The sequence below is a fragment of the Magnolia sinica genome, chromosome 2, assembly GCF_029962835.1.
Source record: "Magnolia sinica isolate HGM2019 chromosome 2, MsV1, whole genome shotgun sequence".
Taxonomy (NCBI): domain Eukaryota; kingdom Viridiplantae; phylum Streptophyta; class Magnoliopsida; order Magnoliales; family Magnoliaceae; genus Magnolia; species Magnolia sinica.
Genome location: NC_080574.1, coordinates 59,479,821 through 59,497,134, shown reverse-complemented (window position 1 = coordinate 59,497,134; position 17,314 = coordinate 59,479,821). Strand labels below are relative to the sequence as shown.

Below are 17,314 nucleotides of genomic sequence, written 5' to 3'. Positions count from 1 at the left end.
CAAATTTGGAACACATCGTGGCCTTATATGACTATAAGATGATACAAAATTTGGATCCCAATTTATGATCCTACACCACCTACCAAAAAAGCCAGATCCTTCCTTTTGATGCAACAAGTTAGATTTCATACTTAAATCTTTTCCACCATCAATTAATCACCAAATTTTGCCCAATTGTTTGCCTACCATGACTATACATTTCTTCCAAATTTGGGCCCTAATCATCAAGCGTGGAATGTTAATTGAGATCAAGTCCGTTTTTGCACCCGCCAGGCTATTTTTCAATATCGGCCAATATAGATTTCAAATCACCAAGAAAATCATGTATCCCGGCTCTATCCAATGACCCCAACACCATGAACAAGTTAGATTTAAAGAAAAATCGCCAGAAATGAGAAAACTTTTCCACACCTCACGCCCACTCCCTTATAACAAGGGGGCATGCACACCCTTCTCTAGCCAATACCCATGCACGCACACCACTCCCCACGTCCGGGGGGGGAAGAGAGAGAGAGAGAGAAGGACATCCATCTAGGGATGCCCCCATCCATCCATCATTGTGTGGGACCCTTCTTCCTGGGCTCGTGTGCATTTCGTGGTTCATATAGACGTCGTCTTCCTCAAGAATTTCAGCTAGGGTTTCAAGTTAGGCAAAGGTGAGGAATCCTCGAAGCTTAAACGCAATTATAGCTTAGATTTTTCAATTTCTCTACTTTATTCATGATTGATTTTTGTTTGTTTAAATTGCTAAACCCTCAATTTATTTTCTGTTTAAACATGATATATTGTTATAAATTGTATGTTGGATGGGTGAATTCATGTTTGGATTTGATTTGGTGAATATTACAATCATGTTTAGGCACAAACCTAGACTATGTAGTGTTGGGTGCATAAACTATGTTGATAACCTAACCTAGATGGGGCGTGTGACCATATGGATACTATTTTGATGTCCCATAATGTGGGAATTCATGATTTCATATAGATCAGCGAGTTAACTCGTAGAACCGAACTAAACCGTCAACACAAGCATGGTGCACCCACTAGGGTTGGATGTATTGACCCTGTGCGCAGTAGCTTTGGTTTGGCCTATGCATGGTGATGTTTGTACATATTGTGGTGGTGTTTTTCATGTGAATAAACTGACGTGGTATTGCTAGACTTTTTGTGAAAATTCTACATGATGTGTGTTTGAATGTTTAGAGGTGAAATCATGTATGTGAACATCAACCTATTGGAAATATATAGAAACTATGCTTGTTTCATGGATATTATACTATATGAATATACATGGTACACCCATGCTTTGTTGTATATCGACATATGTGTTTGGATGCCACGTCAAAGGAAGCCCCTTACCCCATAAGATGGGAACGAAACATGAAATTGTGGAACCCATATGGGTTGTGTTGGTGAATTGGTGCAGAATATCTGTGTGGATTTTGATGATTCATGGAGGATGCTATGGCTGGATTATTTCTTGTGATGGATCCATGATCGGTTGATATGGAATGGAGGTAACCCATGTGGGTTGTGTTTATGAATTGATGAAAATACCCTTGTGTGGATAATGTGGATTATGGAGGATCCGATTGTTAGATTGTTTGCCTATGGTGGATCCATGAATGATTAATTTGAAATGTGAGCCACATGTAACATCACGGCTAGAGTATGTACGTCCCTCCACTAGTAGAAGTAGTGTGAAGGGTAACGGCTATTCTAGGGTGTGGTGGACCATGGACTGGGGTGAGGTGGTGAGGTGGTGAGTGTGGGCATCGCTTAACCACCTAGATGATAAACCAATTTAATTAAAGGTGGAACTAATCATGCATTCACTTTGGGAGCGTACAATAGAGAAAGTGTTGAAAGATCCTATTTCTCTAGTTGTGCATGATTAAGTGGAAGTATGGAAGCTCCTGTTTCACTAGTTGGAGATTTTTGAAGTATGTGGGGGTATTGGAAGATCTCATCCCACATTGGCTCGGTGCCTCTGGTGACTAGTGGCTAATGAGAGTGTTGGAAGATCTCGTCTCATTGAGTCGAGGGTCTCTTCACCAAAGCATGCATATCATGCATCGCATTAATCAATACTTTATATGGATGTTTTGTTTTGAAATATTGTTATGATGATCGTGCTATTATTGTGCTAATCTTGGAGGGATGACCTCACTGAATTGAACCGCGGCAACTCATTCCTCTTTTGTTGAACAAATAACCGTAGGTGACACAGGTGACAATCCAGTATAAGATAGTGAACATCCAGATGAGGCTTATGAAGGCTCATGGCAATAGATGATAGATAATGCAGCTGAAGCGGCCTAGGAAAGACCATTATTTTATTGTCATGTTTTCTAAGTTTAGTTTGATTTTTTGTTAAAGATGTAATAACGACCATCGTTGTCATGTGCGACCGCATATGCGCATATCCATATGCAGATCGCAGATGCGATCATGGCATATGCGATTGCATATGTTGCATATGCAAAAATATACGATTGCATACAGCATATGCGATTGCATATTGGCCAACGATTGGCACATTATTTTATTTTATTTTATTTTTTGTGAAAAAATAACTTTTTGTCTATAAGAAGGCTTCCAACCTCCCCCATTTGCAATATTCTAACTCCAAAACTCTTTTACTCTATTCTTCTCTTACATTTTTTAATTCCAAGTGGCTTTAATCACTCTCTTATATTTCCTACTTCCAAGTGGTCTCTCTGTCTCCCCTACATTCCCTCTCTTGGAAGTTGAAAGATCACGATTCAAGCACTTGTTATTTAATTCATTGTTTAATTGATTTTATTTCTCTCAAATATATTTTAAATATGTAAAATTAGTTATTTATTAACTTAGGAAAGTTATCCTTAATTTCTTCTTTTTTTACAAATTTTTTGAATTTTTCATATTTTTCGATTTTTTAAAAATTTTCAAAAAAAAAAAAAAAACAAATAAATATGCGATTGTGCAATCGCATATGCGCGATTGCATGCGATCGCACATGCGATTCGACAACATTGATAATGCCCTCAATGGGAGGACAAACATTGGACTTATATTTGTTTGATTATGAACTTTGTGTTGATCCCTATATTAGAGTCGTTAACGGAATAAGAATTTACTTTCCGTTGATTATGCTATGAATGCCATAAGAATGTAAATTGAGGTGAATGAAAGGGATATGTGGGATGATATCCTTGACATATTGGAGTTAACACCCGAAAACTCAGCCCATCGTGTTATCCACTAGAGTCGAAATCTCGGGACGTTACATACCTAGCTACTTGCAATGTCACTAACCAAAACCGCGTCCGGACACGGATTTCCTACAAAAGGCTTTCCCAGAAAGTTCCGGTACAAGGATGTTAGGTGGGGCCAATCGTGATGTTTGTGAGAAATCCACCCCGTTTATCCGTTTTGCGAGTTCATTTTAGGACGTGATAAAAAGGAGCCCGATCCAAGACTAAAGTGGGCCACGAGAGAGGAAACAATGGGGGATTAAACGAACACCATTGAAATATACATGCGGCACAAAGGTTTTGTATCATGATAAGGTTTTTTGCGTTTTCAAATCGTCCCAGTGGTAAAGACCTTATAAACAGTGTGGATGGCATATAAACATCAAGGTGGAGCCTAAGAAAGTTTCAACGGTGGGCATTACTTTTCCTAGTTTTCCCTCTCGTGTGGCCCACTTGAGTCTTGAATCTAGCTCATTTTTTGTCGTACGTTCTAAAATGATCTCGCAAAATGGATGGACGGGTGGATTACTCATAGACATCATGGTGGGCCCCACCTAGCTTCCCGGTGTAAGGACTTCCTTTCTGAAGCCACGTCCAGTGATATGGGAGACATCGCGGTGGGGGGCTTCAATAGGCCAAGAGAGGGAAGCGCTTCAGTACGGAGAGAGAGAGAGAGAGAGGGGGGGGGGGGGGGGGGGGTTGTTTGAAGTAGGGTTGGGAGCTTCGTGCATTAGGGCGCGAGAGGTGTTTTTTTTAGGGTAAAAATGTCTTTTGAAAAATACAATATACCATACATAACGGTATTTGATGGTAAACGTTGTTTTGGCTAACGGTAGAAACTTTAGGCATGTCTTAGGAAAGTTTAAAAGCAGGGTTTTTTTTTTTTTTTGGAATTCAACCAAAACACAGGCGTCTGAATGGCATTCTCTATTTTTTATATCGATACTAAAACCCCAGATAATATTGAAAATTCCTAATATTGTTGATAGTTTCAATATTATCAGCGATATTTGGCGATACCAATGACACCAATGATATTTTGGATTCTTGATAGTATAAAAGTTCCCTAGCATCGGTAACACCAACGATATTGGCAATAATCACTGATACTGGAGATACTTCCCTAAAATGTTGAAAATTCACAAGAAATTGGAAAATTTTGCAAAAAAAAACAAAAATCATCATTTTTGTAGGGTTTTTTGGGGATTTTGTTCCTTATGTGATTCCAATCCTTTTGGTTTTTGTTGAATCAAAGCTTGGATTTGGGGGAGAAATCTCAACTCGGAGCAAAGACAGGACAGAAATCAAAGGAGATAAAAAATCAGGAGAATTTAGAGAAGCTTCTTTTTTTTTTCAAATGTTAGCATGGATTGCAATGTTTGTGCATGATTCATGCATTGACATGGATTTGTGGCAAATGAATCAACATTTGAGTGGGTAAATGAGGACATTTAGGAAAATCCTAATTTTCTTTATTTTTACCTCTCAAACTAAGAATTGATGTTTTATAACTTACATTGTATGGTATTGGAAAGATATGAACTCATTTAGGATTTAATTGCACTGCTTTTTTTCTAACATCACATGATTTAGGCTCCCTATAAAATGTGAACTTATTATGTACAGTTGTTTTTTGCAATATTTTTATTTCTAAATGTGTAAATGTGTGCCTTCTAGCACTTCCTAAAGTCCCACTGAAGAATTCCGCCTATTTCCCAATGTTTCACTGAGGCAGCGATATCGATACACGCATCCTTATGCACGATCATCGATACATGTAACAATACTGATACTCTAAACACTAGTCACATGTACAGTGGATGATCACCACCATCTAAAGAATGATGGAAATCACGTAGTATTCTAGTCTTGTACAGCTGTACTTAGGCAAGTGGTATCTTGCCAAACCCAAAATGTGAAAGGAGAAGAGCCCAAACACTCCACAAGGACCATGGTTAGCTGCTAGCAATGTAGGAGATTAATCATGTGAGAAACATATTCTTAAAAGGTGGAAATTGGGAAGGGCTGATTTCGAAAGAGTAAAGCAAAATGCATGTCTAATCAAATCTACCACCTATGAATATGGCTCCTTAGCAAAATCTCAGAATACAAAGCTTTAGAGAGGGTACAAAGTCCATGAAACTGTTCTCTGTTGCTGATATTTAATCCTATCTGTGGATATCCCACATGGCCATATCACATTTTCAATGAGCTTCCAATTCCGGGTGCAAGGTTCAAATTTATCAGACCAGTTACTCAGTTAAATTCAATTTACATGTACACATGGTTTCTCACAGAGAAACCACCAGATGTAGCCGTTAGCAACATGGGAAATTAATCAAGAGAGAAACATATTGTCAAAAGGGGGAAATTGAGGACTGCTTTGACCAAAGCCAATGAAAGTCCAATAAAATCTACTGCTTACAAATATGGCTCCCAAGCAAAATCTCATACTACTCAAAAAGGTTTTACGGAGTGTACAGAGGCTAAGAGATTGTTATTCGTCACTGATAATTATAAACCTCTGTGAATATCTCACATCACATAGCACTTCAACTTCTAATTCCAAGTGCAGGTTCCAAGTATATCAGACCAGCTGCACAGTTAAATTCAGTTTACACAAGTGCAAGGTTTGTTGCAGGGATGCACCTACAGACAATTGTATCATATGAATTTATTTAACCAAATACTTGAATATAGACCGGCTACTGGTATTGTGCAGTTGATAAAGATATTAGCGCAGACACTGAATAGATACTTGCAAGATGCGGTTTAAGTCTCCTATTGTGTTTTCAGAAGTCCTAGCAATTTATAATGGGATTGACTCATAGCCATTTCAAAAGTTAAGAAAAATAATTTACAATTTTGGAGTTTACAGACAGCAAACTTTCCAAAAATTGCTAAATGGGGATCTTTTGTGGTGTGTTGGAAAGAAAGAGTTCTTTGTATCCACACCAATGTTGTCAAACCGCATATGCCTGTGTGCATATGCGATCGCACAATAACATATGCAGTTGCTTCTTCTTCCTCTTCTTTTTGAAAAAAAAAAATTGCAGAAAAATATAAGAACTTAGGGGAAGCTTCCCTAAGTTAATAGATAACTAATGCAGTAATTTTACACGTATAAAATTAGTGCGTGACTTGTGAGAAAAACGAATGAAGTACATCAAATTCAACATTCAACAATATAGTTACTTAACAAAACAATTAATAAGCTTCTTTTTTTCTTTTCTTTTTTTTGAAAGATTATAATACAATACAATTTTGAAGTTGCATCTTAATGTTTAGTATTGATGGGGACATCATGCGCACACGCACGCCCCCCCTACGCACGTACGCAAGGAGGAGGAAGGCCCCACCATCGATTTAGAGTGATGACGACATCCATGGAGGGCCTCGTAGTTAGAGGGTTGTGCTATGGTTCATTAGAATGGACCTGATTATCATGTGGATCCCACCATTGGATCTCATGATCGTGGCCTACTACGCTAATGATCTAGGACTTTAAGTTTTGCTTATTATCATTATTAGGAACATCATGAACGGTTTTGATTGCATTGATTAGTTGTTATTTTTGTTACTTCATCTCTAAGTAATAGTGTGTGCACATGGTGCAACTTTTTGGGTATAGGGTTTTCTTATAAATAGGCAACCCCTTGTAGGTTTTTTTCGTTGAAGATTATAAATAAAATTCTGCGTTTTCCTGCTTTTCTAATTCTGAGTTGTGAAAATCTAATTGGGTGCGAAACCCTCCCTTCTTCAAAGGGCTAACTACCGTGGCGCGAAGCCACACCCATCCCAAATCGCCCCCACCTCCTACCCTCAATATTCATCATCTCCCATAGCCATCCCATCATCAAATCCACCCCCTTTGCAGCCGATCCTTCCTCTACAACAGATTTGCAGAATCAGGCCCTCCAGGAGGGCTGAAACTTCGGCGGAGCACCGCGCACAGACCAGACGCCCGATCGACCTAAAACTTAGTGTGTAGGTGGCCCACCCCTGGTCTACCAACCCCAAGTTGTCCCTTTTTGGGCTCGTGGGCCCCGCATACGTGCGGGCAGGATCCCACGCACGTGCGTCTGGGCCAGATTGTTGGTTCTCTCTCCTCCAACCTTAAATCCCTAATACTAACCTTAGATAATCTTAAATTCCAAGTTCTATTCCACTTTTGCAAACCCTAGGCTTTCCCGAATTGAAACATGTGAATCCTTTGGATTAGGGAATAATCATTTGCAAGAGTGGATGAATCTACTCTCCTTTAAGCATTGTTTGGTCTATAATTTTTAATTGATCCAGTCCTAACATGTGTAGGCTTGGACCCTCGTAGATTCCCCTTGTTGAATGCTTAATCTTATGTGGGATGTGGAATTTTTGTGATTGTTTCTAAATTAGTATGATCTAAAGCCTGAAATCTTGCATATCATGCTTAACTTTCATGTCCTGCATCAAATTTGGTATTAGAGCCAAGTTTTTCATAGGGGATTGCATTACATGTTTAGGGTTTAGTCTACTCGCGTTTATTTTGCATCAAATCTCATCATATAGGACTGTTTAGGACACATCATTCACAACATGGACTGCTGAATTTTTCTGTTGTCAGAAAATTCCCAATTTTCATGGCTGAATTTTCTGTTAACAAATTATTTGGGCAGTTATGTTGCTGGAATTTTAGTAGCGTTGTGTAGTTTTCCTCATATAGAGTCATATAGGATCATTTAGTCTCATTTAGACGCGTATAGTTGCATTAGAGGATCTTTGAGTGAGTAGTTGTATGCCCACACGTACTGGTCATGGTTTTGATTTGCACCCTACACTAAACATGGAACAATTACAAGAGTCCGCGAACGACCTAACCCGGCAGTTTGAGTCTTTGGGTAGGCGCTTGGAGAATAATGTATTGACCAACGCTTGGATCAACTTAATGTGCGCATTACCAAACTAGAGACCACCATTAAGAAAGATACCTGATCGCAAGCAGGTGGTCAAGAGGATAGACAAAGGAATGGAGGTGGCCAAAGAAACGATCACGAGCACACCCGTGCACCCACCCTGCGAGGGACATCAGGATCATGACCCAGATGCGCAACTCCTCAAGGGAGTTAGATGCCCCTACGTTTGATGGTCACTTAGACCCTAAAGCTTTTTTAGATTGTTTGCAAGATATGGACCACTATTTTGAATGGTATGACATGTCGAATACTTGTCGAGTCCGATTCGCCAAGATGAAACTTATGGGTCAAGCAAAGAGATTTTGGGCTACTATTGAGCGAAGGGGAAAAAAAAAAAAGGTTGAGGGAGCCCCCAATAGTCCATTAGGGAGAAATGAAAAAAAAATTCTTAAGAAAAAGTACCTCCCTTTCTCTTATCACTTGAAGTTGGTTGATGAATGGCAGTCTCTTCGACAAGGCTCCATGAGTATGGCGGAATACGTTGAAAAGTTCGAAGAGTACTTGACCCGATATGAAGTTGATGAGGATCCCGTACTCACTCTTGTTCGATTTAAGACGGGCCTTTGTTCTGACATTAGGAGAGTTGCTCGTCAAGGACATAGACACTCTTGAACAGTTGTCTCAAGTAGTGTTGGAGGTTGAGCAATACCTCAAAGCAACTGTGGGAAGGTGGTTTGAGTTTCGCGATTTTAGCGCTAAGGCAAACCCCTCTGGGGCTAAGCCTAGCACTGGATACCAAAACAAGCCTTCCAGTAGTTCTCAGTCTAGGCCCAAGGATGATAAGGGTAATGGAATTGTCGAGTCTAGCTCGTGCAGAAGTTATGCAACTAGGTGTTTTAGATATCAGGGGTTTGGTCACTTTGCCCACCAGTGCGGCACGAAAGAGAGCACCAAAGTGCTCCTTATTAATGGGCAAGTAGAAGTAGTGCCCCCGGAAAGTGACGGTGAGAAGGAAAAGTATGAGCCAGCAGAGACCCCTAGTGATGAGGAAGAGGGAACACAAGAGTCTGCGACCCTAGTAGTAGTGCGTTGCTCCTTTGCCCAAGCAAAGAATACCGACGATTAGCGCCGCAATACGATCTTCTATACCTATGCAAAATGTGGTAATAAGAGTTGCAAGATGATCATGGATAGTGATAGTTGTGCCAATGTGGCATCAACTGACACTGTGAGCCGTTTGGGCTTGAAGCTCAAAGTCCATCCCCAACACTATACAGTATCTTGGGTTGATGAGACTTCCATTCCAGTCTTGCACCGTTGTCTTGTCCCTATTCAGTTTGGATCATATAAAGACACTTTGGTGTGATGTTGTTTCCATGGATGTTGGCCATATTATTTTGGGTAGGCCCTAGCTCTATGACGGAGATGTCATCATATTTGGTCATTCAAATACATGTACATTCTGGCTTGAGGGCAAGAAAGTGAAGCTAAATCCACTTCCACCCAAGAACACGACTGGAAAGGAGTCCACCACAGAGTGGTGTGAGCGGCTCGAAGGAATTGAAGGAGTCGAAGTCCAAGTCTAAGCCTCTCCATATTCTAAATGCCAAAGACTTTGAGCAAGAGACTAAGTCGGACTCAATGGTGTACACCCTTGTAACTAGGGAGAGTGCACCAGAGGCTACCCACTAAGGCCATGTCGGTAGTGAATGAGTTCCGTGATGTCTTTCCTGACAATCTACCGAATGAACTTCCCCCTATGAGGAATATACAGCATGCCATGGATTTAGTCCCTAGGGCGACTCTACCAAACCTCCCTCATTACAGAATGAACCCAGAGGAGCATGCAGAGTTGAAAAGTCATTGATGAGCTCCTAGAAAAGGGTTTCATTCGATAGAGGATGAGCCCATGTGTCGTGCCCGCCTTTCTTACACCTAAGAAGGATGGCACATGGAGGATGTGTGTTGATAGTAGGGTCATCAACAAAATCATAGTCAAGTATCAATTTCCCATACCGCGTCTTGATGACATGTTGGATATGATGGTCAATGCTACTATCTTCTCCAAAATTGACCTCAAAAGTGGTTATCACCAAATCCATGTACGCCCTGGTGATGAGTGGAAGACAGCCTTCAAGACAAAGGATGGACTATAGAAGTGGCTAGTCATACATTTTGGGGCTGACTAATGCCCCAAGTACTTTCATGCATGTGATGGCCCAAGTATTGAGGCCCTTCATGGGAAAGTTTCTGGTTGTCTACTTTGATGATATTCTGATTTATAGCATGACCAAGGAACAACACCTCAACCATTTGAGGCAAGTTTGTGGGATCCTTAGAGCTGAGAAATTGTACGCCAACCTAAAAAAGTGTGCGTTTATGTCTAGTAGTGTTATTTTCCTAGGTTTTGTTGCGTCAACTGAACGTGTCGGCAGATCCCGAAAAGGTCAAAGTCATTGTCAATTGGCCTGAACCCCGCAATATTCCCGAGGTGCGCAGCTTTCACGGCTTGGCCACCTTTTATAGGCGGTTTATTCGAGGCTTTGGTATTATGGCTGCCATCACGAATTGCATTAAAAAGGGAGAGTTTCAATGGACGAAGGCAACCTCAAAAGCCTTCAAGGAGATAAAGGTCAGGATGACCAAAGCTCCAATTACGCGACTTTTGGATTTTTCGAAAGTTTTTGAAGTCGCATGCAACGCGTTAGGAATCGGCATAAGAGGAGTACTTAGTCAGGAAGGGCACCCTATCGTCTTTTTTAGTGAGAAACTGAATGAGACGAAACAAAAATACTCTACCTATGACAGAATTCTATGTGGTAGTGCAATCACTACGCCACTGGCGTCATTTTATATTACCGCAAGAATTCGTCTTGTTCTCAGATCATAAGGCCTTGAGATATCTGAACTCTTAGAATAAATTAATCCATAAGCACGCGAAGTAAGTTCAATTCCTTCAAGAGTATACTTTTGTGCTTAAGCATAAGGCCGATGTAGAGAATAAGTCTGCTGACGCGTTAAGTCATCCAGTCACGTTACTCAATTCCATGAGTGTCGAAGTCACGGGCCTCGAGCGTGTCAGAGAGGACCATTCTGAGTGCCCAGATTTTGGAGTTGTGTACGCATTGTTGTTAGAGAGTCCGTCAGGAGCTACCAGTGAATACTTGATTTTAGACGGATATTTGTTTAGGAGTGATCGCTTGTGCATACCGCGCACCTCCCTTCGCGATTTTCTTGTCTGAGAGTTACATTCAGGAGGGGTCGCGGGTTATTTTGGTCAAGACAAGACCATTGCCCTAGTGGAGGATAGGTTCTATTAGCCAAGCCTCGAGCAAGACATGGCCAAAATTATAGGACAATATCGTACTTGTCAACTGGCAAAGCAGAAAAAGCAAAATACAGGACTATACACACCTTTGCCAGTTCCATTCATCCCTTGGTAGTACATCAGTATGGACTTCGTGCTTTGGCTCTCCAAGACTATTCGGAAACACGATTCCATATTTGTTGTCGTGGACCGTTTTTCTAAAATAGCCCACTTCATTCCTTGTTTTAAGACCTCTGACGCATCTCATGCTGCGAAGTCGTTCTTTAGTGAGGTCGTCAAACTTCACAGGTTACCAAAAACCATAGTGTCTTACCGTGACGTGCAATTCATGAGTTATTTTTGGAAGACACTATGGCATATAATAAATACTAGGCTCCAATTTTCTTCTGCCTACCACCCTCAGACCGATGGTCAGACTAAGGTGGTCAATAGGAGCCTAAAGATTTTGCTCAGATGTTTAGTGGGGGAGCACATTAGGACGTGGAACACCATACTACCTATAGCTGAGTTTGCATTTAATAGTTCTGTCAAAAGGTCTACAGGTTTTAAGTCCTTTTGAAGTCTTTACTGGTTATAAACCTAGGAAGCCTATTGATCTTGTCCCTATGTCACTGTCTCATAGGCCATCAGAGTTTGCAGTCCTTTGCACATCACATTCATTCATTACATCAAGAAATGAGGCGAAAGATCACTCCTAGTAATGAACATTACAAGCTTTCTACAGACAAACATAAACGTTTCAAGGAATTCAATGTAGGGGACTGTGATGGTCCGCATCATGCCAGAGCGGTACCATCAAGGAGTCGTTCGTAAATTACACGAGCGTAGTGCTGGACCATTCAAAATTATAAAACGAAACGGTCTCAATGCGTATGTGGTAAATCTTTCACCTTCCATGAGAATTAGTTCAACATTCAATGTGGAAGATCTAGTTGCATTTCAGGGGACCCCTGATACATCGTCCAGCCTTTCGCCTAACCATCCTGATTCCCCATATATTTCCCTTGATCCATGGCCTCTTCTCAACCCTTCTTCCCAGCCTCTAACTCCTATACTTACCCTTCCCACACCCAGAGAGGAGATAGAAGATATTCTGGACCATCAAATAGTATCAACGTCGGACGGCGGGTTTCAAAAGTACCTGGTTCAATGGAAGTCACTGAGGATCTTCAACGAATTGATCCTGACATCTTCAACGAAATGATCCTGACATCTTGGAACGGTGCAAGAGTTTTGTTTCGCCAATGGCGAAATCTTCGCAGCCAGAGTTGATGGGGACATCACGCGCACACGCACGCCCCCCTACGCACGTACGCAAGGAGGAAGGCCCTACCATCGATCTAGACCAATGACGAGATCCATGGAGGGCCTCGTAGTTAGAAAGTTGTGCTATGGTTCATTGGAGTGGACCCGATCATCATGTGGATCCCACCATTGGATCTCATGATCATGGCCCATTACCCTAAATGATCTAAGACTTTGAGTTTTGCTTATTATCATTACTAGAAACATCATGAACGGTTTTGATTGCATTAATTAGTTGTTATTTTTGTTACTTCGTCTCTAAGTAATTGTGTGCACATAGCGCAGCTGTTGGGGTATATGGTTTTCTTACAAATAGGCAACCCCTTATAGGTTTTTTTTCATTGAAGATTATGAATAAAATTGTGTTTTCCTGCTTCTCTAATTCTCTGAGTTGTGGAAATCTAATTGGGTGCAAACCCTCCCTTCTTCGAAAGGCTAACTACCGTGGTGCGAAATCACACCTATCCCAAATCGCCCCCACATCCTACCCTCAATATTCATCATCTCCCACAACCATCCCATCATCAAATCCACCCCCTTTTGCAGCCGATCCTTTCTCTACAACAAATTTGCAGAATCAAGCCCTCCAGGAGGGCTGAAACTTCGGCGGAGCACCGTACACAAACCGGATGCCCGATCGGCCTAAAACTTAGTGTCTGGGTGGCCCACCCGTGGCCAACCAACCCCAAGCTGTCCCTTTTTGGGTTCATGGGCCCCGCACACATGCGGGCAAGATCCCACGCACGTGCGTCTGGGCCAGATTGTTGTCCACACGTGTGGACTATTTTCAAGTTCTATCTCCTCCAATCCTCTCCTCTTGCCTTAAATCCCTAACCCTAATCCTAGATAATCCTAAATTCCAAGTTTTATTCCACTTTTGCAAACCCTAGGCTTTCCCGAATTGAAACATATGAATCCCTTGGATTGGGGAATAATCCTTTGCAATAGTGGATAAATCTACTCTCCTTTGAGCATTGTTTGGTCTATAATTTTTAATTGATCCAACCCTAACATGTGTAGGCTTGGACCCTCGTAGATTCCCCTTGTTGAATGCTTAATCTTATGTGGGATGTGGAATTTTTGTGATTGTTTCTAAATTAGTATGATCTAAAACCTAAAATCTTGCATATCATGTTTAACTTTCATGTCCTGCATCAATTATTTATACACTATCACCACAACATTGCTTATAAGTTACAAGTTACAACTTAGTTACACTAACACTAAGTTACAATACAATAAGTTACAACTTGGTTACACTAACACCAAGTTACATTCAACAATATAGTTAAACAACTTACAGTTACAAGTTACACTACTTACTAAAGTTCGATTTTTTGCAAAATAATAATAATAATAATAATGTGCCAACAGTTGGCAAATATGCGATCGCATATCCTCATTCCTCACACATTTAGCATATGCGATCACATATTTGCCAACCGAATATTAGATGGGTTACCCGTCTCCATATCTATCCAAGATTTCCATAAATGCAGATTGATATACCCTCCTTGTCCCTGTCTGTATCCACATGCGGCACAATCGGTGGTGACACAAATAACAACTAAGAAATGCATGACCAATAGCTAATGACACTACTGTCACATAAATTCACTTGTCACATCATTTATCTTTACAATGTAATGACAGCTTCCAGGGGCAAATATGTGCAGTCAATTTTTTCTATACTATGCATTATTGAAGGGCATGAAAAGGCATTTAAACTAAACTAAAGGGCATTTAGGTAATTTACAAGGTGAAGCCATGTGGTTCCATCTGGGAGAGCTGCATTTACAACCGCTTCACCTTGCCAACTAATCCTCAATCGACATACGTTGCACGTGCCATGTCTACTTGGTATTTCAAAGCAGCCTTAGGATACACAAATATCATGAATACCACTTTAATTAAAAATAAATAAATGAAGAAAGAAAGAAAAAGAAAAATAGAAGTAAAAAAAAAAAAAAAAAAAACAATGTATGTCAGTGGTAACTTGTGAAATATTTGACTTTCTTTATTTTTCTTTTTTGAAAGATAATATTTGACTTTCTTATTTATCTTTATGCCAATAAGGGTGCTCCATGTGAACATTGTTCCTTCATTTTTGTGTGGAAAGGCATTTTGAATCCAATTGCTACAAGCCCTTGTGCACTAGCCAATAAAATTGAAGTTCATAATCATGTTGCAGCTATCTAACAACCAGAGCAATGTTTCATTGCAAGTAACAACTAATCACCGTTTAAAACCACTCTTTATAAATCTCACTGATACGAGCTCTGACACTGATATTCTCTCACAGATTAGGAGCACTGGCCCACATATCTAAAGAAGCGGACAAGAAGCTATTTTGCAGTTCAACTACCATAGACATTTCTTTCCTCTTGTGAGTTGATGATGATGATATAAGTTTGACAAGTATAGATTATGTTCTATTACTTTCACAGGACTAAATATACGCATACATAAAATAAATATCAGGATGCTTCACAATTACCCTAGCATAAAAGATAAAAGATAAAAGATAAGACAAATGCATACTATATATACAAAAGAGCAGAAATTAATAAACTAATGACATTTATCTAACACCATTCCTCTAGCTAGGACGCAAATTAGTGCATCACAGGATTGCTTCAGTGAAACTCCTTTCTTTGAACAGGCTTTGGTAATAATGCCTGCAACTTGTTCAAATATTCAACTTTTTCTCTTACAAAATCATTGTATACCCCAATATGTCATCCTCTTTCATGGTAAACTGGAATACGACATTGAAGAGAACTATGCTCTAGAATATCAGACGGAATCCCTGACACTTACGAGCACTAACTATGCGATCTACAATAAAATGTGGTTCACAGCAGCACACAGACAGAGAGTAAAGAAATCAAGAAAAAGAACCAAGATATAAATTGTAATTTTTAAAGCATATGGCTAAAGGTTAACTACAATCTGAAAAAGATGGTGGTTGGAAATATAGCAGAGACGTCTATGCTCAGTGAACTTTCCACAATTTCTTGAATGGTGGTGACTCATCGGCCTGGATGCATTTCATACTTTTACATCATCCAGACCCTCGAAACCATTGTCCCAATTGTGGATGGAACATTTCACAAAAACCACACTGGTAGGACAATACTATCCATCCAAGGTGGGCATCAAATGGATGATTAGAAAGAAATTTTCAACAAACAAATTCATTGGCCTATATCAAATGGATAAGATTGTTCACTAGTATGATTTTTGGGCCATACCATAAGGTCAGTGATTTGGACAGACCTTTATGCCATGTGTATGGTAAATTAATCACGGCGTAATAAGAAGGGTTGAAAATGCCCATATTAATCTAGCACTTTTCGAGAAATGGTCTTCAATGACTTTATTTAGGTACTTAAGTAAAAAAGGCCACCAAGCAAGCCAATAACAACATAAACATATGCATCAGGTAGTGTTGGGTGCAGATGATGCTAGAGTTTCATAAAAAAAAAAAATTTAAATTAAAAAGGGCGTACGTGTGACTGGTAAATGTGTGCAAAGCCGTTGTCAGCTTTCGTAAGTCAAACAAGTTGACAGTTTTATCCGAAGATGCCGTCGCCAAAAACCATTCATTAAATGGACTGAAAGATAGGGAGTTCACCTGGGAGATAAACAAAGGAATTAGTAAATATAAAATTTACCAAGAAAAAAAAAATAGTAGGGATTAGAGAAGGATACTACAGTCTCCATTTTGAAGAAAAAGAAAATTAAAAGGAAGAAAAAGAAGAAGATGAGAACTGCAAAGGTGATCTAGAAAAAGTACAAGTTAAATTAAAGAACAGTTGTAAGTTAAAGTTGTGGGAATTTGCAGAACTAATGACATACATTTACAATGTTAAGCTGATCAAGACTTTTCAAAAAAATAAATAAATAAATAAACGGCTGATCAAGAAAACTGCTGATCAAGGCCAATATAATTTATTCTGAATCATTGGTCCTGTTGGATACCAGTGGGTATGGGACATGCAATGCATGTGGAGAGAGAGGGAGAGAAAATGGAAGGGAGATCAGAGGGAAAGGGTATGGCTAGAGAGCGCAGGAAAGGAAAATAAAGGGTAAAATCTGGGCTGCCCCTTGATAAGCATGCACAATTTTCAGATTCCATAAATACCGTCACCTATGTTGGAAATCCCTTGCAATGTAAGTTTAAATTAAAAAGTTTGCATCTCTCTTAAGACTATCGCAAGAGAATTTATCCATCGCTGCAGGCGTTATATATAGCAGAGATAAATAAGAGTGCGACAAAAAGAAACTCATGTATCCATTACTATTACTTTCTATTTTTTGCATATTATTATATCAAAGGATGCTCTTTAACTTCAATCTTTGAGAACTAAACAGCTGTTGCTTACCTTGGCATACACACACAATCATGCACCTGCAAGTACATCCACATGCACACCATGTACAGACATGCATGCATCAAACAGTGGACAGACATCAGATACCATCCAAGTGACAGTTTTGAATTGCAATAAATCAGTATGGCAGACTACACATCACTCAATTCAGCC

General features: G+C 40.0%; 1 protein-coding gene across 1 annotated transcript in view; it reads right to left on the bottom strand.

Annotated features, from left to right (window-relative positions):
• LOC131237146 (histone-binding protein MSI1-like) overlaps nt 1-17,314 on the bottom strand; it is a 40,741-nt gene that overhangs the window by 12,404 nt on the left and 11,023 nt on the right. The window contains exon 4 of the mRNA XM_058234815.1: nt 16,277-16,401. Coding sequence (XP_058090798.1) covers nt 16,277-16,401 — 125 coding nt within the window. The remainder of the gene's footprint in view (nt 1-16,276; nt 16,402-17,314) is intronic.